The sequence below is a fragment of the Callithrix jacchus genome, chromosome 1 (assembly GCF_049354715.1).
Source record: "Callithrix jacchus isolate 240 chromosome 1, calJac240_pri, whole genome shotgun sequence".
In the NCBI taxonomy this organism is placed as follows: domain Eukaryota; kingdom Metazoa; phylum Chordata; class Mammalia; order Primates; family Cebidae; genus Callithrix; species Callithrix jacchus.
The window spans coordinates 185,957,857-185,981,802 of record NC_133502.1 but is presented as its reverse complement, the minus strand read 5'-3'; the positions used below and the strand labels follow the sequence as shown (position 1 = coordinate 185,981,802).

The window sequence follows — 23,946 nt, the reverse complement described above, 5'->3', positions numbered from 1 at the left end:
GTCTTGCTCTGTTGCCCTGCAGTCTTGACCCCTCAGCTCAGCCTCCTGAGTAGCTGGGTCTACAGGCACACACCACAATGCCCAACTAATTTTTCATTATTTTTTGTAGAGACGGATTCTCACTCTGTTGTCCTGCCTCAGCCTCCCAAAGTGGTTGAATTACAGGCATAAGCCACTGCACTGCCCATACTTTTTCAGTTTTGAACCATGTAACTGTCCTATATGCTCAAAAAATTAAGTTTAAACACCTATATCATGACTAACCCAAGCCACTGAAGCCAAGCCTGCTCACGGCCCCCCTATTTCCACAAGTCTCCCTTGATCCGCTATCCACACAGCAGCCAGGGTCATCTTTTTAAAATATCTTTCCACGTCTAAAATCTTCAAGGACTGTCTACAGTGGTTATGAAACATCTCAACTTGTTACCATGGTGACAAGGCCCTGGATAACCTTGCCCTGCCTCTCCAGCTTCATCTCATGCCACTCTCTCCTTCTGACCTTGTACTTCCACTGTGTACCAAAGGATATAGACCTCACCCAAATCACAGTAGAGGAAACTGAGACTTTCATATGTCAAATACCATGCAGCCACCAAAAACACTGAAGACATGAATGTGTGTCACACAACACGTGACAGAGGAAGTACAATGGCACATAATCACTGATTACCACTAATTTTAAATAAAAACAATACACTCACGAGGATCAGGAAAAAAAAAGATGACAAATATTTGGCGTTCTGAAGTTTCTAGGTTTTCTAAATTTGCTAAAATGCCTGATTTTTTTTAATGTACACTTTTATACCTTGTCATGCCAATTCATGTCTCACATCCTTTAAGAACTAGACTACATGTTGGACAAAAAGCTGTTAAAGGGAAAAAAGGACCTAAACTAACTCATCTTCCTCAAGGAGTTTTCCCCACAAATGTAGCCACGACAATCACAGCCATACAGCAGCCTCTTCTTCTTATTTTTTTCCTTTTTGAGATGGAGTCTCGCTCTGTCACCCAGGCTAGAGTGCATTGGCACAATCTCGGCTCACTGCAACCTGTGCCTCCCAGGTTCAAGCGATTCTCCTGCCTCAGCCTCCTAAGTAGCTGAGACTACAGGCGCACGCCACCACGCCCAGCTAATTTTTTGTATTTTTAGTTGAGACGGGGTTTCACTATGTTAGCCAGGATGGTCTTGATCTCCTGACCTCATAATCTGCCCGCCTCCGCCTCCCAAAATGCTGGGATTACAGGTGTGAGCCACTGTGCTTGGCGCTCTTCTTGTTTACTTTTAACTGACTCCATCTCATTTCCTACTCAGTAATATCTGCTCTGTTATATTATTAAATTTTGTATAATCAGGAACCAATCTCAAAACTTTGTATGTCCTCTTATAAATACATGGAATAGCACTACATAAACAGAAAGTGCTCAATAAATGTGAACTAGCCCCTCAAAAACAGTATATTAAATATACTGTGATCCAAACTTACCAGCCTATTATAAGTAGAATACAGAAAAAAATCCAAAAACTTTTCCAGAATAAAATAGCAGCTGACAGTGATGCTCCTGGGAAAGTGACCTCTTATCTAGGAAGACTACATTTCAAAGGAAATGCCCCTTTTGAAGAGGCATAGGAGTCACTTTAGCATTTGTTTTTCAAAATCCAAAACCTTCAAGAAGACTTTTTTTTAATATATGAAAATATTAAAAGTTAAATAAAAGCAAAACAGTAAGAAAGGAGACTTCTCAGTACTGAAACTGATGCTTTCTGTATCATACCTGCCGTGGGTCAAATTAACCAGGCTCTAATAACTATTCTCAGTCAGATGCTGTGGCTCACGCCTGTAATCCCAACACTGGGAGACCAAGGAGAGCAGATTACCTGAGGTCAGGAGTTCGAGACCAGCCTGGCTAACAGTGAAAGCCCATTTGAAAGAAAAAAAGAAAAAGAAAATGCTTCTGATCCTCCCCCTTCTCTTAGCAAAAATCAATCAAAGGCAAGAAAAACAGGAAAGAGACACACAAACTCCAAGATACGTGAATCCCTAAATATAACACGAATAGGAAGATAGATGGAGGGTAGAGGAGCCCTAACCCACCCCAAATAGCAGAGGAAGAAGAAACTTAAATACAGGAGTTGCAGCTGAGCAGCCACAGACTGACCCCAGAACACATAGAAGGGTGAAAACAATGGGAATGAGGACTGCAGCTACAAAGGAGTGTGGGCAAAACTCCCCCTGAGAACAGCTGGCCTCTCAGGTCTCCTCCTCAGGCAAGTACTGCTCTTCTGTAGCCACAGGACACAAGACGTTTAGCCACAGGACACAAGACGTTTAGCCCTGGAAAAAGGTCCACCAAAAATGGCCAGGATGGTTCACACCTATAATCCCAGCATTTTGGGAGTCAAGGTGGGTTTATCACCTGAGGTCAGAAGTTCAAGACCAGCCTGGCCGACATGGCGAAACTCTATCTCTACTATTGCACCTGTAATCCCAGCTACTCAGGGGGCTGAGGCAAGAGAACTGCTTGAGCCTGGGAGACGGAGGTTACAGTGAGCCAAGATCGTGCCACTGCACTCCAGTCTAGGCAACAAAGCAAGACTCCATCTCAAAACACAAAAACAAAATTAACTGGGCATGGTGGCACACACCTATAATCCCAGTTACTGGGGGGGCTGAGGCAGAATTGCTTGAACCCAGGGTGTGGAGGTTACAGTGAGCCGAGATCACCCCATTGCACTCCACCCTGGGCAACAAGAGCGAAAGTCCATCTTAAAAAAAAAAAACAACAACTAGCAGCCAACCATCACCCTACAGTGAAAGCAACAAGTAAACAAACCCCCAATACTCAGCTTTCCATGGTGAGTGCCTCATTCTCAATGTGGCAAAATGGCTGAGGACAATCAGACACTGAAGGAAAAGTTACATGAAGGAAGAATGACTAAGAAATGAGGCAGCAAAGAGGAATGAATGCAAGGTAAACACAAAAAATAAAGGAAACTTTTTTTTTTTTTTTAGAGACAAAATCTCTCTTACTCTGTCACCCAGGCTAGAGTGCAGTGGCATAATCATGGCTCACTGCAGCCTCACCTCCTGGACTCAAGCACTGCTCCTGCCTTAGTCGACTATCCTGAGTAGCTGGGACTTCAGGCACACACCAGCTGGTCATAGATTGCATGCCTGAAATCCCAGCTTTTAGGGACTTGCTGTGTTGCACAGGCTAGAATATTTTTTAAATAGTTTTTTAATAATTTTAACTGTAATTTTAAAATTTTAATCATTTAATTAAAAGAGATAAGCAAAGATACTATATACATAAAACAAGAACAGGAGATACTAAAAAAGAATAGAAAACAATAAAGAATATAAAAAGATAACAACGGAAGTTAAAAATTCAATTTAAAAACTTGGAAAATAGTCAAAAATGCTCCCTCAAAATAGAACAAGACCAAGACATGACAAGAAAATATATTTAAAGTTAGAAGGCTAAATACAGGAAGTCTAACCTTCAAATAAAGGAAACAGAATAGGAGAACACAGAGAAGACAGTAAAGAATAAATTGTCGGCCGGGCGCGGTGGCTTACACAGGTAATCCCAACACTTTGGGAGGCCGAGGTGGGCGAATCCCAAGGTCAGGAGTTCAAGACCAGACTAGCCAACATAGTGAAACCCCATCTCTACTAAAAAATACAATTATTAGCTGGGCATGGTGACTCATGCCTGTAATCCCAGCTATTTGGGAGGCTGAGGTAGAACTGCTTGAACCGAGATCCAGGAGGCGGAGGTTGCAGTGAGCCAAGATCTCACAGAGTGAGACTTCACCTCAAAAAAAAAAAAAAAAAATTCCTATGATGAAAGGGTGTCAATCTTCAGATTTCACAACTACTTAGGCACCTGCATGATACATGAAAAAAGGCTAGCACTAGACATATCATATTAGGAAAATCACAGATGTAATGATCCCAAAGGTTTAGCAGGGGAATAATGCTTACAAAGGGTTAAGAATGAAACTGGGCCTTGCTGGGTGGGTTGACTCACACCTGTAATCCTAGCACTTTTAGAGGCTGAGGAAGGTGGATCACCTGAGGTCAGGAGTTCGAAACCAGCCTGGCCAACATGGTGAAACCCTGTCTCTACTAAAACTACAAAAATTGCCAGGCACGGTGGCAGGTGCCTGTACTCCCAGCAACTCAGGAGGCTGAGCAGGAGAATCACTTTAACCCAGGAAGCAAAGGCTGCAGTGAGCCGAGATCGCACCACTGCATTCCAACCTGGGTGAAAGAGCGAAACTTGTCTCAACAACAACAACAACAACAAAGAATAAAACTAGGCCAGCCTTGGTTGATCATGCCTTTAATCCCAGAACTTTAGGAGGCTGAGTGCGAGGCCAGCCTGGGCAACATGGCAAGACCCTGTCTCTACAAAAACAGAAAAATCACAGCCATGAACAGTGGCTCACGCCTATGATCCCAGTACTCTGAGGCTGAGGCAGGCCGATCATTTGAGGTCGAGTTCAAGATCAGCCTGGGTAACATGGTGAAACCCCTGCCTATACTCAAAATACAAAAATTAGCTGGAGGCCAGGCATGGTGGCTCAAACTTGTAATCCCAGTACTTTAGGAGGCCAAGGAGAGTGCATCACTTACTTCAGGTCAGGAGTTCGGGGCCTGCCTGGCCAATATGGCAAAACCCCATCCCTACTAAAAATACAAAAATTAGCCAGGCATGGTGATGCACACCCATAGTCCCAGCTACTCAGGCAGCTGAGACAGGAGAATCACTTAAACCAGGGAGATGGAGGAGTGGTACGAAATCGTGCCACCGTACTCCAGCTTGGGCAACAGAGTGACACAACACTCATCTCAAAAAAAAAAAAAAATTAGCTGGGCATGGTGGCGCCCACCTGTAATCACAACTACTCAGGAGACTGAAACATGAGAATCACTTGAACCAGGGAGGTTGCAGTGAGCCAAGATGACGCCACTGCCCTCAACCTGGGCGACACAGTGAACCTGTGTCTCAAAAAAAAAAAAAAACAGGCCAGGTACAGTGGCTCACACCTACAGTCCCAACACTTTGAAAGTCCAAAGCAGGTGGATCACAAGGTCAGGAGTTTGAGACCAGCCTGGCCAATATGGTGAAATCCCATCTCTACTAAAAGTAGAAAAAAATTAGCTAGGCAAGTCAGGCGTGGTGGCTCACATCTGTAATCCCAGCACTTTGGAAGGCTGAGGCAGGCAGATCACCTGAGGTTGGAAGTTTGAGACCAGCCTGACCAACATGGAGAAACCCCGTCTCTACTAAAAATGCAAAAATTAGCTGTGCATGGTGGCACGTCTGTAATCCCAGCTACTCAGGAGGATGAGGCAGGAGAATTGCTTGAATCCGAGAGACAGAGGGTGCCGTGAGCAGAGATTGCATCACTGCACTCCAGCCTGGGCAACAAGAACGAAACTTCATCACAAAAAAAAAAAAAATTAGTTAAGCGTGATGGCACATGCCTGTAATCCCAGCTACTGGGAGGCTGAGGCAGGAGTACATGAACCCAGAAGGTGGAGGTTGCAGTGAGCTGAGATCACGCGACTGCATTCCAGCCTGGACAGTAGTGCAGGACTCCATCTCCAAAAAAAAAAGAGGCTGGGTGTGGGAACTCATGCTTCTAACCCCAGCACTTTGGGAGGCTGAGTCAGGTAGATCACTTGAGGTCAGGAGTTCAAGACAAGCCTGGCCAACATGGTGAAACCCCATCTCTACTAAAAATATAAAAAAATTAGCCAGGCTTGGTGGCAGATGCCTGTAATCCCAGCTACTCAGGAGGCTGATGCAGAAGACTCACTTGAACCTGGGAGGCAGAGGTTGCAGGGAGCCAAGATCACACCACTGCACTCCAGCCTGGGCAACAGGGCGAGACTCCATCTTGAAAGGAAAAGAGAAGAAAAGAAAAGAAAAAAGAAAAAGATCAACCAGGTATGGCAGCACACACCTGCAGTCCCAGCTACTATTCGGGGGGCTGAGGCAGGAGAATCACTCAAGCTTGGGAGGTCGAGGGTGCAGAGAACTATGATCACACCACTGTAGTCCAGCCTGAGCAACAGAGTAAGACCCTGTCTCAAGAAAAAAAAAAAAAAAAGGACCAAACTGTACTTCTCAAGTACAACAATGAAAACTAAAAGATACTGGAGCCATGACTTCAAAACTACTTCCAACCTAGAATTTCATACTAGCCAAACCTATTAAGTGTACTAGTAGAATAAATACATTTGCCACGAGGCGCGGTGGCGAGTGCCTGTAATCCCAGCACTTTGGGAGGCTGAGGTGGGCGGATCACCTGAGTCAAGAGTTCAAGATCACCCTGGCCAGCATGGTGAAACCCCATCCCTACTAAAAATACAAAAATTAGCCAGGTGTGGTGGTGAGCACCTATAATTCCAGCTACTCTGGAGGCTGAGTCAGGAGAATCGTTTGAACCCAGGACGCAGAGGTTGCAGGGAGCTGAGATGGCACCACTGCACTCCAACCTGGGCAACAAAGCGAAACTCTGACTCAAAATTAAAAAAAAAAAAAAAAAAAAGTAAATAAATTTTTTAGACATGCAAAGCCCAAAAGTTTTCCACTTACCATCCCTTCCTGGCCAGCTACTGGAGAGTGTGTTCTATCACCAGGAGGGAGTAAACAGCGAGCAGCATCAGATGCAGGGAAAGGTGGAGAGTCCTGAAGATGATGCTGTGCACCAGGCCAGAGAACATGCATTCTTTTTCTTTATTTTTTTTTTGAGACAGGGTTTCGCTCTGTCACCCAGGCTGCAGGGCAGTGGCACGATCACAGCTCACTGCATCCCTCACTTCCCGGGATCAAGCAATCCTCCTACCTCAGCCCCTCAAGTAGCTGGGACTACAGGCACATATCACCACCACGCCTGGCTAACTTTTTTATTTCTAGCAGAGACAAGATCTCACTACATTGCCCAGGCTGGTCTCAAACTTCTGGGCTCAAGGGATCCTCTCACCTCAGCCTCCTGAAGTACTAGGATTACAGGCGTGAGCTGCTGGCCCTGGCCAAGGACATGCATTCTGATTGGGGCAGGATAAATGTAAGAGAACAAAAATCTCTAAATCTTTACACAAATCCACCAGTAGTGGAAGTCCATAAATGACCCTTCAAACTGGTGAATAAAGACATGACAACAGAAACACATATTTAAAAACGTGAAGTAAATGCTCAAGAGCTGCAAGTGACTGTGCCCCTCCAGAAGGACCAGAGACCATCAGCCTGGGGCGGTGGCTCACGCCTGTAATCCCAGCATTTTGGGAGGCTGAGGTGGGCGGTTCACTTGAGGTCAGGATTTCAAGACAAGCCTGGCCAACGTGGTAAAACCCCGTCTCTACTAAAAATACAATAATTAGCCAGGTGTGTGGCAGGCGCCCATAATCCCAGCTACTCAGGAGGCTGAGGCACGAGAATTGCTTGAATCCAGGAGGTGGAGGTTGCAGTGAGCTGAGATTCCACCACTGCACTGCAGCCTGACCAATCAAGACTCGGTCTCAAAAAAAAAAAAAAAAAGAAAAGAAAAAAGAAAGACAGGAGATGAGAGCAGCTTTTTTTTTTTTTTTTTTTTTTTTTGAGACGGAGTTTCACTCTTTTTACCCAGGCTGGAGTGCAATGGCGCAATCTCGGCTCACCGCAACCTCCGCCTCCTGGGTTCAGGTAATTCTCCTGCCTCAGCCTCCTGAGTAGCTGGGATTACAGGCACCGCCACCATGCCCAGCTAATTTTTTGTATTTTTAGTAGAGACAAGGTTTCACCATGTTGACCAGGATGGTCTCGATCTCTTGACCTCATGGTCCACCTGCCTCAGCCTCCCAAAGTGCTGGGATTACAGGCTTGAGCCACCGCGTCCAGCCTGAGAGCAGCTTTTTAAAAAGTCTTTTAGCACCGATTTTTTTGTTAGTACCTCTGTTATTTTAAAAAACCAAAAATAAGGAAGAGATACATAGTAGCCACCTTGCTAGAAAATCATAGCACTTGCCTTCCTGCTGGAAGATAAAATTTGGCTGAAACAAAAGCCTCCAGTCAAAGGGACCCTGGAATCTGATCCTCGGTGACCCTGGACATATTTAAACCCTAAGAGGCCCCACTTACTAACTCACAAATGGGGAATGGAGGATGTATTCAACTACCTCAGTAGTTTTTTTGTCTTTTTTTTTTCCTGAGACAGTCTCTCACTCTGTCACCCAGGCTGCAACTATAGGCATGAACCACTATGCCCGGATAATTTTTGTATTTTCAGTAGAAACAGGGTTTCACCATGTTGGCCAGGCTGGTCTCGAACTACTGACCTCAAGTGATTTGCTCACCTCAGCCTCCTAAAGGGCTGGGATTACACGTGTGAGCCTCCATGCCTGGCCAGTTCTTTTTGGTGTGAAAAAGTGTTGACTATCTTTGTAGATCAAGGAAAAGAAAGAACAAAAATGAAGCCAGGTAAGTTTCCAGTGTCAAGCTTTATTACCTTAATCATTCGGCAAGTAATGAACCCTGACCCAGGAATCACTTCCCAGGTTTAGCGACAACAATGATCCCATGCCTACCTACTGTCCAGGAGGCCAGAGGTGCTTCACTGCACACGGGCCCCCTCTCCTTCTCACACACCTTGATGATAAACCCTTAGAATCATGAATCTAAAAACAGAGCTTTGATTAATCTAAAACGACCAACACGGATATAACACATGTTTAGCAAGCACCAGCTCTGGAACCATCTTCTTGGCCACAAGCTCTGCAATCTTTGGCCTCACTGTGCCTGTTTTCTCATTTATAGAGAGATATCACTACCTACCTCTTAAGGTTGCTGCAAGGCTGAAATTAGTGAATTCATGCAACGCACTATGGCAGGGCTGGACACAAGTAAGGGCTCGATAACACAGGCTTTCATTATCATCAGCTCTGTCAAGACCTCTACTCAAGGCTGCCTACAAAAACAGAGACATCTGGAACCATTTACTCATCGATCATTTATTAAAAACCTACTATGTGCCCAACACTGCTCTAGTGCTAGTCCTACCACTGACTGGCCAAGTTATCGAATACTGCCTCCTCTGCTAAACAGGAAACAACAGGCCGGGCATGGTGGCTCATGTCTGTAATCCTAGCACTTTGAGAGGCTGAGGCAGGCAGATCGCTTGAGTCCAAAAGTTCAAGGCCAGCCTGGACAACATGGTGAAACCCCGGTCTCTACAAAATATACAAAAAAAAAAAATTGGCCATGTGTGGTATGGTGGCACCTGCCTGTAGTCCCAGCTACCTGGGGGAATGAGGTGGGAGAATCCCTTGAGCCTGGGTGGTTGCGGCAGCAGTGAGCTGTGATCATGCCTGTGCACTCCAGCCTGGGTGACAAAGGGAGATCCTGTCTCCAAAAAAAAAGAAAAAAAAAAAAGGAAGTACCAGCACCTGCTGCACAGGTTGGAGAAAACTAAGTGAGTGAGACGACTGATCTAAAGGTCTTGCAGTGTGTGGGATCCAGTGGGTGCTTCATAAATGATACCATTCATCACTACACGTCTTCTTCTCTACAAGCCTGGAAGTGACTTGAAGTTTTCTAATTTCCCTTTTTGTTCTCAGTGCCTAATACTCATTCCTTGAATGCTGCAGGTATTCAACTCCTTGCACTGAATTTAAGAATAACCCTGCACCTTGCCAGTTTACTTATTTCAACACCCCCCAAAAACTGCAGGGAAAAAATAAAAAGGCCATACATTACCTGAGCTAAAACATACTGTTATATCTAGGCACCAGATACTGCACAGCTTCTTACTACACCTTAACTTTCTAAGCTTTAGAAGTCTCAACTCTTATTACATAGTTAATTTCAAAGACATACTTCTAGGCCAGCACTTTTCTCCAAACCGGTCCCTTATTTCAGCCCTAAGAACACACTATGCATTTTCACGGACACAGCATCTCCTGCTTGCTTCTCCTTCAGAGGGAAGCCTATGGTCCACTCGCAAGACTTTTATCTCGATGCTGCTTCCTTTCCTAAGCAAGGAAACAAACTATCCTTGAGAATGAGTACGGGGAAGGCCAAGACCATTAACAAAAGAATGTGAACTTTTTATGTCGAGAGCCCTTTAAAGCTGCCGGTTTGGAAATAAACTTGAGTCCGCAAGCTTCCCACCGAGCGTGCTTTCCTGCTTCTGACAGCCAGCAGGGCTGGAGCAGCATTGTCTGGGGAGAACACGCTGGGACTGGCCAACTTTTCGTTAAAGATGGTGCCATCCTACTCAGAACAAAGTGAAAGGTCAACGGAGCGAAGGAAGAGCTCCGAGAGGAGGGACAGCTTCGCCTCGGCCGGCGCTCCAAAGTTGGCCGGCCCCGCTACTTTTCCTTTTGTCCTCCGCACCTCCCCGGCACCCCGGCCGAGGCCCTCCCCGCAAATCGGGCTCGCGGGCGGCGGCGGCGGCACGGGGTCCTTGCGGGGCGCGGGCGCAGGTACGCGGCCGCCTCCCTCACCTGCGCCCCCGCCCGCGCCCCCAGTCGCTGCCCGGCCCGCGCCGCGCACAAAGCGCACCCGGCGGGAGCGCGGGCCGGACGCCCGGCGGCCTCGGCCCGGCCTCGGCCTGAGGCGGCGGCGGCGGCGGCGGCAGGCGGCGGCGGCAGCGGGGGGGCGCGGGGCCCCGCCCGCCCGCCGGCCGCCTGCCGCCGCCCCGCCCGGTTCTTAGCCCCTGCGCCGCCTCCACCGCTGCCTGCCGCCCCCGCGCCGCCCCCCGCCGGCCCCGCTCCTCACCTCGGCATCGGCGGCGGCCATGGCCCGGGCCCGCAGCGTGGCCCCGCCCCTCCCACGCGCCATCGCCCCGCCCGCGCCTCGCGGCCCAGAGTCGGGGCGGGGCCGGTCGCCTGCGTCTGCGCCTGCGCCTACCCCTGCGCCTGCGCGTTGGGGGCCCGGCCGGTGCGGCGCCTGCGCACTGGGACCAAGCGTGAGGCGCCCCAGGCGCCGGCCTGCGGCGGCCGGAACCAAAACGCACGCCCGCGGGATAGGCGACCTGGCGCCGGAGAACCCGCCCGCCGGAGTCGTAGTAGTGGGTGGGGAGTAGGCTTCCCATTTTCAACCCGTATCTCATTCTAAATTGACGTTCTGGTGAGCTGGCCGAAGGTGGAGAAAGTCCCGCGGCTCCGAACTCTGACCTCTAACCCCGGACGCACTTTGATTTCGCCGGCGTGCGCTAAAGGCGGATTCCCTAAGCCACTGCCTGGCGAGGAAGCCGCCTATAGGGTCTCCCCGGTTCGAGAGGGAGCTCTGGTTCAAGCAGGTTCCCGTTACGGTGGGGGTCCCCCGGTTGGGAGGAATGCCCCTGCTGAGGGGTGCTCCAGCTGGAGGTGTGTCCCGAACGGTGGGGTTGCCCGGTGAGGAGATGCCTGGCGGGGAGCGGCTTGGGCTAAGCGTGGGTGCTCTGCTAGGAGGATGTGTCTTGCTGGGGGCGATGTCCCAACCGGGAGGGTTGCCCTGATGGGGGAGGTGCCGCAGTTGTGGCGATGCCAACTTGAAGGGTGCTCCATTTAGGGGGTGTGCTCTCTCTGGTTACCCCAAGCTCCCTGCCACTCATATGCCTGCTGCCCAGGTATCCACAAGCCAAGGCCTTAGAAGCAGACCAAGGAGTCTTCCCCGGACAGCGTCCCAGCACCACAAAAACCATCTGAGGCTACATGCCTCGCTACAGTCAGACCTCCTTATCCCAGCCCCAAGACCCCAAACAAGAAGCATGGACTGACTCTGAGGCTCCTGGATGGTCGCGTGAACCAAGGGAATGGGTACTGTTCTGAGAAGAACAGAGCCTTGAAGGTCAATCTGGGTGACACCTGAGTGTCGTGGGTGAGTCGGACTCCAGAGAGGGAGGTTGCAGTGAGCCAAGATCGCACCACTGCACTCCAGCCTGGGCTATAGATCGAGACTCCGTCTCAAAAAAAAAAAAGTGAAGAAAAAATCCTTTACCAAGCAAACATCCGCCCTAAGTGAATGTGTCGGAAGCAAGCTTCAGGCCGCTTTTTCACTCCCATTTTGCAGTCAGCTGCTACCCTTGTGTGCCACTGACCACTTATGTCAAGATGCTGCTCTCAGCACGTGACATGTTAACATTGCAAACTTCAGGTCAGTCCTGAGGGGCAGGCATTGTTCTTGCCCATATTTTACAAGTGACTGAACTGAGGCAAGGGAGTGGTGAGAGGCAGAGATGGGATTCAAGCCCAGGAACAGCCTTTCAACCACAGACTGCACTGCTTCCAGCAGGCACTTCACTGATTGTCCCGCCTGCGGCACACTTTCTGCTGTTCAGTGTTCATACTGCCCGTCCCACAATTAGTAAAATTTTAGCGAAGTACAGGACCGCCTGGCTAAAAATGACATTTCCTACAGGAAGGCGACAGGTCAGGGACATAAAGTGACAATCCACTTCCCAGTCTGTCCCTCAAAAGTCCCACCATTAGGCTGGGCAGTGGTGAAAGCTGTAACAGCCACCTGGGAGCCAGGGATGGGAGCCATTATATAGGAATGACGGCTGTGCCACAAGGCCAGAATCTGCCCCCTCTGGACTGTTAAAGAAATAAACTGTGATGCTGTGAGGAAGGGGGTCTGTCCCCTACAGTCCCATGAGTGTTTTGTGGGGTTTTCTTTGATTTTTTTTTTTTTTAGATGTCTTGCTTTGTTGCCCAGGCTGGAGTGCAGTGGAACGATCTTGGCTCACTGCAGCCTCCGCCTCCCCAGTTCAAGCAATTCTCCTGCCTCAGCCTCCTGAGTAGCTGGGACTATAGGTGTGTGCCACCACACCTGGCTCATTTTCATATTTTTAGTAGAGATGGGATTTCACCATATTGGTCAGGCTGATCTTGAACTCCTGACCCCATGATCCGCCCACCTTCGCCTCCCAAAGTGCTGGGATTATAGGCATGAACCACCGCACCCAGCTATTTTTATTTTTTGAGGCAGAGTCTCACCCTGTCACCCAGGCTGGAGTACAATGGCATGATATCAGCTCACTGCAACCTCTGCCTCCTGGGTTCAAGCGATTCTCCAACCTCAGCCTCCCAAGTAGCTGGAATTACAGGCATGTGCCACGATGCCCAGCATTTTTTTTTTTTTTTTTTTTTTTAGTACAGACAGTTTCACTACATTGGCCAGGCTGATCTGGAACTCCTGACCTCAAGTGATCCGCCTGCCTCAGCCTCCCAAAGTGCTGGGATTACAGGCGGGAGCCACTATGCCTGGCCTGGTAACTGACAAACCTTGCCACAGCCACCCCTTCGCCCTACAGAACTGGAATTTGAACCCAGAGTCCTTCTTTACCCCACCACCACCTCCATTGTTTCTGGAAGTGCCCTCCAGGCGGACATTCCTCCCTTGGGGTTGGAACATCTGCAGGATGCCCCTTTGGGAAATGCTGCTCCACAGAACCCTGCCTTTCAGGCTTTAGAGATGTGGGCCAGGAGAAGCAGCCTCCCTCAGAGCCAGGCCTGGCAGTGGTGCCAGCAGGAACCGAGGCCCAGGGAGAGCACGGTCTCCCCTTGGAGGGACCTGGGTAAGCCCCTCCCCATGTCTGCAGGTTTCTCAGCGTGGGAGGTCCACACCGCACCACCAGGGAACATGGGCGCAGAAATGCAACAGGAGACGGGCCCAAACATTTTAACCAAACACCAAGGCTGCGTGAAGCCCCGAATGACGAGAGCTCAGAGGGTGCATCCTTTGGCAGCTCTGGAAAGCCCAGCGCCAGCTCCCATCCTCTGTTAAAGGGAACCGGCCCCGCAGCTCCCCCTGGGCATGACCCACACACAGCACCCCGAACACGACTCAGGGTAGCGGCGGTGCCAGAGTAACGGGGTGCACCCTGGCAAGAGCCAAGGGTAAGGTTGGGGTCAGGCCCCGCCAGAGGCTGGAGGGCACCCAAGGCAAGGCCGGTGAGGCCCAGCTCTACAAATCAAGTGTTTTTTATTTACAAAAGTCATCTCTCCAGGTCCCAGCTCCCTGCCACCCCCACCCCAGCCCCAGGGAGAAGAGGGTGGACGCCAGGGGAGCTGGCAGAGGCTGGGCTGGTCCTGAGTGGGCCAGGCCAGGCCGAGAGAGAAGGCACAAGGCCCTGGGTGCCCCAGTCCCAGGGCAGAGGCCAGGCCTGCCTGGAGAAGGCAGCATGGAGTCAGCTCTCAGGGGTCAGGCTGGGGTCCACACCACCGCAGCTCTGCTCATAGGACGGTGGGGCCTCTGCAGGGAGAAAGCAGGGTCCGCATGGGGCTCCTGGCGTCCCCTCCCTGCCAGCCCTGGCCCTCGACTCACCATAGGGGTAGCCCCATGAGCTATACTCCGGAGGAAGAATCAAGGTGCTAGTAGTGGGCACTGGCCCCCCGGAGCCCTCTGCAAAGTAGGGGACAGTGGCACCTGTTGAAATGCACAAGGGAGGGTGCAGCGGGTGTGGGGCAGGGCTGCCATTCCGAGGACCAGGCTCAGGGGTGCCAGGCACAGAACCCAAGGTGCCCAGCGGGGGCTGCTGCTGCGAGTGGCTCTTGGTGGAAAGGGAGACTGGGTCCACGAAGTGGGGGCCACCAACTGCAGCCTCCGCCTCCTCCTGGGGTGGTGCAGAAGGCACCACCAAGGCTGGGACCCTGGGAGGCAGCCCTGGGCCTGGCCCGGGGCTCAGTGGGGCATGGTTCACAGCAATATTGCCAATGAAGACCGGGAGGGTCACTGTAGCTTCCGGCGCCTTCAGAGAGACCTGGACAGGATTGAGGTGGGGCATGAAGGGCCCTGGCCAAGGCCACCAGGCCTCACGCCTCAGGCCGCCCAGTCCCCAGCAGCACCAAACCTGTAGGTAGTAGTCAATGTGGATGAGGCTGCAGCCTGGCAGGGCTGACTGGGGCAAGGCGGGCACCAGGATCTGCTCGTGCCACTGTGCTCGCCGCCAGGCCTTGACGCCTGCACCCTCCACCTCGGCAATGGTCCGCACGTCATGGATCCAGCGCTTGGCCTTATAGGACACTTTCTGGGGAAGGACCAGCCTGTGAGCCCGGGCAGGCCACCCCAGGAGGCCAGTCCAGGCAACTGCCGGGGGCTCTGACCTGCAGCAGACTGGCCACCACAGGGCTGGTGTCCTTGCCCGACTGGTTCTCAATGTCGGCGTGCAGCCGCAGCGCCTGCCCCACCACATAGCCGCGGAGGTCAGTGCTGGCTGTGAGGACCACGCTGCCTGTCTTCACCAGCTTGTAGGAGAACTTCTTGGTGGCAGAGGCCACATTGGGTTGCTTGGGGGGAGGGTCGGGGAGGGGCTTAGCAGGTGTGGGTAGACTGGATCCCTGTGGCATCGGGACAAGCCCCTCAACCCTGCCATGCCCTGCCCCTGGACATCAGCAGTCAGCTGAGGGCAGAGAGGCCACTGTCTCCAGACCCTGGCCCCCCTCACCTGAGCTGGAGACAGGACACAGGGATAAAGCAGTGCCTGCCCAGCTCCTCCCCAGCCCCCATGAGGGTGGGGACCACCAAGGAGGCCACTGTGCCATCCTCACCTCAATGTCTGGGATGCTGTTCAGATTCAGGGGGCTCAAGATATAGAACACGAGGCTGCACTTGTGATCCTTGGAAAACCGTGGCGTGTGGATGGCGGCCCTCACCTGGTGCACGATCTTCCCAAAAGGACCCTCAAAGGATGTGGGTGCTGTGGCTGGGGAGAGAGCAGGCACTGGCACCTGGCTACCTTCCACCCTGCAGAGCCCACCTCCCAGGACCAGTTGGTCATCACCAGGCCTGTCCAGGCTGGGCTCTCACCAGGAAGCAGGAACTGGAAGGGGAAGCTGTGCTCTCCAGCGGGCAGGCTCCCTGCAGAGACAGGAAGGAGGTGGGTGGCGGTGGGAACAGGCCTCAAGAGGCTTGAGGTGACCACAGGGCCAGGATAGGACTGGGCACTGCATTTGACCAGGGCCCACTGTAGCTTACTGCAGCTGGCTGCTGGGTCTCCCTGTCTGTCACCAGCAGCACAGGGCTGTGGCCTGGGTGAAGACTGAGGATAAGAGTTTTGCTTGAACAGGAGAGTGCATTAGGGATGAGGCAAGGGTGAAACCGCTGTGCCAGGGGTCAGAGCCCACCCAAATCCAGCACAATGAGAAGGTGGCCCCTTCACCACCCAGTCCATGAGAAAGCCATCAGGGACTGAAACCCTGGGGGAAGATGGGCCACTGCAGGATCCAAGAGGCAGATTAGTAAGTGGGGAGAACACATGGGCCCCACTCCAAGCAAGGGCTGTCCCGAGGGTCACCGCTTGGGACCATGTTGGGGACTGGATCCCACTTACCCTTGTCCGCCAGTGACAGGGAACTGTTGAAGTAACTCTCCTCCACCACCCAGGCTGCATCATTGGCCTTGCTGGAGACCCCACAGGAGCCTGTGCAGGCGACCCGGATGGCTGCAAAGAGGAAGTCTGTGTGAGCCCCAGCCAGCCGATGGCCAGCACGGGAATTAGAGCAGGAACAGGGTCAGGTGCACCTGAGGCCAAGCAGCCCCACCTTGGCAGGGTCCTGGGAAGGCCAATGAGCAAGCAGCAGCTTGTGCCTCTTCAAAAGACACCTCCTGCCATAAGTCTTGGGGGTCTCCAAGGGAGCTAAGCTGGCGAGGAGCCTGACCAGCACAAAATGATGTCTGCCCTGCAGTCCAGAGCAGAAGAACCCCAACACTCATCCAGATGACACCTGGGTCACCCCCAAAATTGATAATCTTGGCTCCCAGCCAGACCTGTGAAAGCCCAGCTGCCTACAGGGGATGCTTGGGACATACCAAGGGATGCATCTTCTTGCTGCCTCGCAGACAAGTCAGGCAGGCAGGGAAGCACACCTCCATGTCCAGGAAGCTAACTGCCAGCCATCATGCTGCAGGAATGTGGCCAGACCCGCCTGGGCAGACACAGTCCACACACCGTTGGGTGGGGCCCCTACTTCCTGGGCCAGCACTGCCCAGCGGGGCTGACTTTATGCATCAGGAGATGGCTTGGTCCTCTCTGGCTTCCCCTGTGGGAGTGCCTAGACCAGGAACTGCTTGAGGCAGGAAAAATTCCTCAGCCCAACAGATGTGTGTCCGGAACCATTATGGTCAGAAGATCATGGCTGGACAAGCGGGTCCAGTAGAAGCTGGTCACAAGGGAGGACAGACAGCAGAAGCACACACAGCACAAGACCCAGTTGGCAGGGGTTGAGGGGAGCCCACAGCAGCTCCAGCCCCTCTTCTCCCCTCAGAGTTGAATCAGGGCCAAAGACAGCCACCTCCCTAACTGGTCCTTGTGGGGGTCACACGAAGGGAGGTGACTCAGACTCTGACACCTGCTGAGGGAGCAGACAGGGAGGAGCACCAGTGTCTGGAGCACCTAGGGTCAGCCACACCTTCCTTACCTGTGGCCCAGGCCTTCTGCCCGCCACCCAGAGCAACAGACTTCCTCTCACAGCCCTTGGCTCAGTCACAGCCCCACGTGGCTCTCCATATGCATCTTGCCCTCCCCGTTGGCAGCTGCCAGGCGCAGTCCCCCATCACTGAGGGTGACCCTTGCTTCCTGCTGCATGTCCTCTACTCCCTGGGCACCCCCAGAGCCTGGCCTCAACCCCCATTCCAGCCCAGCCTCGCCACCCAACCTGGGTGTTTTGTTTTGTTTTTTTTAAGACAGGGTCTCACTCCGGACGCCCAGACTAGTATGCAGTGGCATGATCTTGGCTCACTGTAGCCTCAACCTCCTGGGCTCAAGCAATCCACCCACCTCAACCCCCCGAGTAGCTGGGACTACAGGCACATGCCACCACACCTGGCTATTTTTTTGTTTTTGTTTTTTTAAGACAGGATTTCGCCTGTTAGCCAGGCTGGTCTCAAACTCCTGACCTCAGGTGATCCACCTGCCTCAGCCTCCCAAACTGCTGAAAGTACAGGTGTGAGTCACCGTACCCGGCTCGGCGCTGATTTTGAATCCATGCCATTAGCTAGGCCCTCCTAGGGTCAGATCCCAAACTTCCCATGCTGGAAATTGGGAACAGCAGTGATTCTCCTGTGGAGCAGCAGCCAGCCCAGGAGCAGCAAACCGGCGTGAACAGGCACAGAAGAGGGTGTGCACGGCTGAAGCAACGAGAGAACACCTGGGGGACTGGAAATGCTGCTGGCTTTTCACACTCCCAAAGGTACTGCACATCCCCTCAAATCCCACACATGCTGAGACCGGCCAGGCACGGTGGCTCATGACTGAAATCCTAGCACTCTGGGAGGCTGAGGCGGGTGGATCATTTGAGGTCCAGAGTTCAAGACCACCCTGGCCAACATGGTGTGACACCTCATCTCTACTAAAATTACAAAAATCAGCTGGGCATGGTGGTGCACGCCTGTAATCCCAGCTACTTGGAAAGCTGAGTCGTGAGAATCGCTTAACTCAGGAGGCAGAGGTTGCAATGAGCTAAGAACACACAACTGCACTTTAGCCTGGGTGACAGAGCAAGACTTCATCTCAAAAAAAAAAAAAAGCTGGAAAGGGGGCAGTAGTCCCCAGACTAACCCGTATGCCAGCCAAGCGCCCTCAAGTGATCCCAGTTGGTGGCACAGAGCTGAAGTTTCACCCTGCCCCCACTGTCCAGATCCTAACCCACAATGCTAATGAGCGGTAACAAAATGGTTGTGTTGACTGTTTAGGAGTGGTGTGTGGCTTGGGGTGACCACTGCTTTTACGGAGCAGTGGATAACTGGAAAAGATGTCCAACCTCACTAGAAATTAGGGAAAACCCAAATGATCTACCATTTCAGTCCATCGGATTGACACACATTAAATGTCTCAACACAGCTAGGCATAGTGGTTCACACCTGTAATCCCAACACTTTGGGTGGCCAAGGCAGGTGGATTGCTTGAGGCCAGGAGTGTGAGAGCAGCCTAGGTAACATGGTGAAACCTCGTCTCTACCAAAACTACAAAAGATTAGCTAGGTGTGGTGGCATGTGCCTGTGGTCCAGCTACTCAGGAGGCTGAGGTGGGGGGATCAATCGCTTGAGCCCTGGAGGCAGAAGTTGCAGTGAGCCAAGATTGCACCACTGCATTCCAGTCTGGGTGACAGAGTGCGACCTCATCTCAAATAAATGTCTCACCAGGCACAGTGGCTTATGCCTATAATCCCAGCAATTTGCAAGGCCGAGTCAGGTGGATGACCTGAGGTCAGGAGTTCAAGACGGGCCTGGCTGACATGGTGAAACCCCATCTCAACTAAAAATACAAAAATTAGCCAGGCATGGTGTGTGTGTTGGCCGGGGGGTGGGGGTGGGGGTGTTCTGGTGTCTGTAATCCCAGCTACTCAGGAGGCTAATGCTGGAGAATCGCTTGAACCTCGGAAGTGGAGACTGCACTCCAGTGTGGACAACAAGAGCGAAACTCCGTCTCAAAATAAATAAATAAATGTCCCAACACATTGGAGAGGAGGCAGAAAACAAACACTCCTTAAACCAGTCAAACTGCAGACAGGTATGGGTCCTGGCAAAGAGTGGGGCAGATCTGTAATTTCCTTGTGCATACCAGGAGACCCAGAATTCCGCTTAGAATCTCATGCTATTTAACTGGGAGCCTCACACACCACTGCTCATACTAGCAAGGCATCACTAAAACCATCATGGGACACCTGACTTCACAAAAACAAACAGTATCCAACTGACCCTTGGGTCATCCTACATGGCCAGGCTCTGCGATCTTCCCAACACCCATGCAGAGAACCCGGTTTTGCACATACCCCAAGGCTCTTTTGGATGACTCTGCCAGAGTGAGCAGCCTCCAACCACTGTCCAAAGTGAAACCTGTCCTAAGCTGCCCATGCTCTCCTCAGTAAGAACAGGGGAGGCACGGGACTCCCACACAGCTGCCAGCTGCTTCCTTGCCAAAACACCTGGAGCTGCTCCTCCGCCTCTCAGCAGCTACTTCAGCTCGGGCTGGGTGAATTCCCCAGGAAGCCCATTGTCACCGGCCAAACCAATGGCAGCAGCCATGTTTCTCTCTTTTAAATGGTCAAATCAGGCAGGACCATAAGATGCAGTTCTGCCCACAGAGAAGTGAGAGCAGTGCATGGGGTCCATTGTGAGGGGTCTCCTTGCTGCTGGAGAGGCATGTGTCCCCACTCCCTCTTCTTTCCAGCTTGCAGACTGCTTGTGATGGTAGCACAGGCTGAAGGGAACCTAGCCTTTCGAAACAGGAAAGCCTCCGGGCAGGGCTTGGCTGCAGGACTGAGTGGCTCAGCGGCAGTCACCTAGTCAGTGTGACTTCTTCCGCCTTCTGGACTTGAAGGTTGTACCTCTTTGCAGGGGCCCTGGAGCCCCATCCCTCCTCCCTCATACAGGTTCAAAAAATGTTTCCAGCTGGGCGCGGCGGCTCAAGCCTGTAATCCCAGCACTTTGGGAGGCCAAGGCAGGCAGATCGAGAGGTCAGGAGTTCAAGACCAGCCTGACCAACATGGTGAAACCCCATCTCTACTAAAAATACAAAAATTAGCTACACATGGTGGCGTGCACCTGTAATCCCAGCTACTCAAGAGGCTGAGGCAGGAGAATCGCTTGAACCCAGGAGGCAGAGGTGGCAGTACGCTGAGATGGTGCCACTACAGTCCAGCCTGGGTGACCAAGTGAGACTGTCTCAAACAAAAAGTTTCCTGGCTGGGTGTGGTGAGTCACACCTAGCACTTTGGGGGGACTGAGGAGGGTAGATTTGCCTGAGCTCAGGAGTTTGAGACCAGCCTGGGCAACACGGTGAAACCCCATCTCTACTAAAATACAAAAAATTAGCCAGGTATAGCAGGCATATGTGTAGTCCCAACTACTCAGGAGGCTGAGACAGAATTGCTAAAACCTGGGAGGTGGAGGTTGCAGTGAGCCAAGATCACGCCACTGCACTCCAGGCTGGGCGACAAAGTGAGACTCCGTCTCTTAAAAAAAAAAAAAAGGTTTCCTGTGTTCAGATGCACAACCAACGACAAGCTGTTGGAGGCTGCAGGCTGCTTTGATTCTAAGGAAGATCAAGATTGGGCCGTGTTCTCAAGTAACCACTGGAACTTTCTTCTCGAGCTGAGGCCCCTAGCTGTTCAGCAGCCCTTCCCTTGTACCACCTGCACTTGGACCATGAAGAGCCACCCACTCCTCATCCTCATCCTCATCTCACAGGCCTCACCCCTGCCACGGAAGCTGTGACCTGTGAGCCATTCCCCTCTCCTGTTTCCAAATCTGTATCATGAGAGTAATAACCGTACCACTTTCCAGGGTGCTGAGGGTGAGTGAGGCTGGCCCGTGGGACCCAGAGAATTGCATCGGGCCCACACATGAGCACTCCAAGAGCCACTGTCAGCCCTGGTCACCCATCCCAGTAACAGCAGAACATGGGGTGGTCCTGTCTGACCCCCAACCCTGGAATGGGCCAGCCTGGGATACAGAAAACTGCTCCTTCCCAGGCCTCCCTCTGCATCAGCCCTGAAGGCAGCCTGTGTCCATGTCTGGGTGCTGATTGTCACCAACACTCATCAGACAGAATCAGTGAGCAAGCCCTGGGGCCAGGCAAGCCTGCTGTCCTCCTGGGGGTGGAGGGCCTCCCTACTGGCTCCTAGCAGGACAGAAAAAAACATCCTTTGAATGAGGAAAAGAAACCAGGGTCATTCTGTTCCCATCCCCGGCAGGGCCGGGGAAAATTCCCGAGGGGCCTGGGCACAGCCCTCCACCACACTTCCAGCAGCCTGAATCATCAGCTCTCTGGCCCATCAGGGCCCTTCTACTCCCTCGCTGATGACCCTCCTTTTTCTCCCTCACTCAGACCATCCTCTGTGAGGTGGGACCATCAGCCAGGGCTCCCTCAGCTTCTGGGCCATCTGCCCAAAGTGCTGGCATTACAGGCGTGCACCACGTCCATGCATCCACCCATGCAGCCCAGGGGAGCCTGCCCACTCAGGCCAGTCACGCACCACAAGGCCATCCTTTCCCTGTGGTCAGCAATAGCCTTCTCGCCCCAGGGGAGGGACGGCAGGGCAGGGTGCTCCCCTCAGCTAGGATCCAACCCACCTCACCTCACACCTCACCTGTACCCAAGGGATACGTGTGCTATCTCTGCCCTGCCACAGCCACACCTGCACCCCCCAGACCCCAAACGCAAGGTGCGAACAGAGAAACGGAGGCCATGGGGTCAACCCAGGAAGCCCAACAGGCCCAGGAGCCTGACAGAAGCGCCTACCACCTGGCTTCTTCCCGGGATCCACAGCCTCAGGCGGGGCAGGGGCGAGGGCAGGGCCACAGCACCACCACCTGTCGCAGGCGGCTGAGGACGGAACGAAGGCTGTGGGTCCTCGGCAGGCACAGCGGTGCTGTCACCCACGCGGAGGCCCAGCGGTCAAGGTCCAGCGGGAAGCGCAGGGGCAGCGGCTTAGACCAAGCAGCCCAGGTGGGTCCCACAGGAGGCCGAGGTACAGAAGCCCCCGGCAAGGACGCGGCGCTCACAGCCAGGGACCAGGCAGAGGCCTGCGCGGAGGCCCCGTGCTGGGAAAGCAGCCTCACCTCGCGGGCCTGCCTCACCTCCAGGGCGCGCTGCCAGCGGCCACTGCAGCAACCCGATCCCCAGTCCGGGAGTCCGCCTCGGCAGGGGGCCGGCCCCGAGGCCTGCGAGAGGGGGACCGGGGCGCGGGGAGCCGCAGCAGGTGTCTGTGCCCTGCCGGGACCGCACGCCCGGGCCAGGAACCGCTCTGCAACGGGCGCGCGGGCTAAGGGAGCCCGGGTGCGGGAAGGTGCCCAGCAGGTGCGAGCGCGGACCGGGAGGGTCCCAGGCCTGCGTGCGCCCCGCTCAGGGCGGCTTCACAGCGGACCCGCTTCAGGCCCTGGCCTCAGGCCCCGCCGGAACCCCGCTGCCCCTCGGCGAGAAGGCAGGAAGAGCAGACGCGGAAGGGCGGCGCCGCCCACACCTCCCCGGCGCCGCCAAGCCCGCGCCCCAGCAGTCCCGGGCGGCGGCGACAGCGACTCCGCGGACCCAACCCCCGGCCCCGCGACGGCAGCCGCTTCCGGGAGCCCCGGCCCCGCGCAGGTGCGGCCAACGGCCCTCCCCGAGGACCCGCGCCCACCTCGGAACGGCAGCGGCGCCCCCAGGCGTACGCGCACGGTCCCGGCCAGAGGCTCCCCGGGGCTGTAGACGACGCGGCCGTGGCTCAGGCTGATCTCGAACAGCTGCACTCGCCCCATGCCGCGGCCTCGCCGGCCCGCCGCGCAGTGACGCCCCCGCCGGCGGCCAGCGGACAGGGCTCGGAGGCCCGGCCCCGCCCCCCTTATGCCCCGCCCCATCCAGGCCCTCCCGGCCCCGCCCAACCCGGCCCGGCCCCGCCCCGCTATGTCCCGCTCCATCCAGGCCCTCCCGGTCCCGCCCAACCTGGTCCGGTCCCGCCCCCCTATGTCCCGCTCCATCCAGGCCCTCCCGGTCCCGCCCAACCTGGTCCGGCCCCGCCCCCTATTCCCCGCCCCATCCAGTCCCTACCGGCCCCGCCCAACCTGGCGCGTCCCCGCCCACCCCCGGCCGCCCCCTCGCACGCGGGCTGCGGCTCGGAGGTCCGGCCCCGCCCCTATTCCCCGCCCCATTCCTCCGCGTGGCCCTGCCCCCGCCATGCCCCACCCCACCCCGGCAGCCCTCATCCATCCCAGGCCCAGGCCCGGGCCCGCGCCCCCCTGGGTAGTGGCCACGCTGCGTCGGGCGCCACTTAAGGGACTTGCGGCGCAAGCGACCCCTGCGTGCCCCACTGAGGGAGTCATCGCCGCGCCTCTGTCAGGGGGCGGGGCGGGGGACGGGGAAGGGGCGGGGAGGGGGCGGGCCGAGGCGAGCTCTGGGACTGAGGAGGGCTCCCCGCAGAAAACCCACGGTCTCCGCCCCCACCCTCTGCCCGCCCCTTCATGCATTCTTCATCAACCCAGGTCGCGGAAAAACGT

The 23,946-nt window shown here is 54.0% G+C and overlaps 2 protein-coding genes and 1 pseudogene across 24 annotated transcripts in view; 1 reads left to right on the top strand and 2 right to left on the bottom strand.

Moving 5' to 3' along the window:
- Positions 1 to 10,828, bottom strand: part of EHMT1 (euchromatic histone lysine methyltransferase 1) — a 220,536-nt gene extending 209,708 nt beyond the window's left edge. For 16 of the 20 annotated variants that reach the window (XM_054238465.2, XM_078333143.1, XM_078333146.1 and 13 more), the window contains exon 1: positions 10,771 to 10,828. Coding sequence is in view for 11 of the 20 variants with exons in the window: in XM_035264646.3 (XP_035120537.2) it covers positions 10,771 to 10,791 (21 nt within the window). In the remaining 9 variants the exon portion in view is untranslated. Of the gene's footprint in view, positions 1 to 5,830; positions 5,911 to 10,770 lie in introns of all 20 variants that reach the window. The other 4 variants (XM_078333148.1, XM_054238466.2, XM_078333144.1 and 1 more) reach the window with 1 other exon arrangement.
- Positions 10,829 to 11,997: 1,169 nt separating this feature from the next.
- On the top strand, positions 11,998 to 13,880 carry LOC144578727 (uncharacterized protein ARRDC1-AS1-like; annotated as a pseudogene).
- A 62-nt stretch (positions 13,881 to 13,942) lies between these two features.
- On the bottom strand, positions 13,943 to 23,240 carry ARRDC1 (arrestin domain containing 1). 4 transcript variants are annotated; one of them, XM_002743507.5, is made up of 8 exons: positions 23,094 to 23,240; positions 16,307 to 16,417; positions 15,784 to 15,834; positions 15,525 to 15,679; positions 15,081 to 15,263; positions 14,828 to 15,004; positions 14,302 to 14,737; positions 13,943 to 14,229 (listed from the first exon to the last, which is right to left on the bottom strand). In XM_002743507.5, exons 1-8 carry the CDS (start codon positions 23,209 to 23,211, stop codon positions 14,165 to 14,167), a joined length of 1,296 nt encoding a protein of 431 aa, XP_002743553.4. In that variant the 5' UTR covers positions 23,212 to 23,240; the 3' UTR covers positions 13,943 to 14,164. The 4 variants fall into 4 exon arrangements, with proteins under 4 accessions (XP_002743553.4, XP_078189280.1, XP_078189279.1 ...); XM_078333154.1 differs by having other exon boundaries at positions 15,081 to 15,155; XM_078333153.1 differs by having other exon boundaries at positions 15,630 to 15,679.
- Between the last annotated feature and the right edge of the window lie 706 nt (positions 23,241 to 23,946).

Excerpts from the sequence above, each read along its gene's own strand:
- ARRDC1 (XM_002743507.5), bottom strand. The coding sequence starts at position 23,211 with ATGGGGCGAGTGCAGCTGTTCGAGATCAGCCTGAGCCACGGCCGCGTC. Across the intron at positions 16,418-23,093 it reads GGCGCCGCTGCCGTTCCGAG|CCATCCGGGTCGCCTGCACA; the intron begins GTGGGCGCGGGT and ends TCCTCTTTGCAG. Across the intron at positions 14,230-14,301 it reads CTCATGGGGCTACCCCTATG|AGGCCCCACCGTCCTATGAG; the intron begins GTGAGTCGAGGG and ends TTCTCCCTGCAG.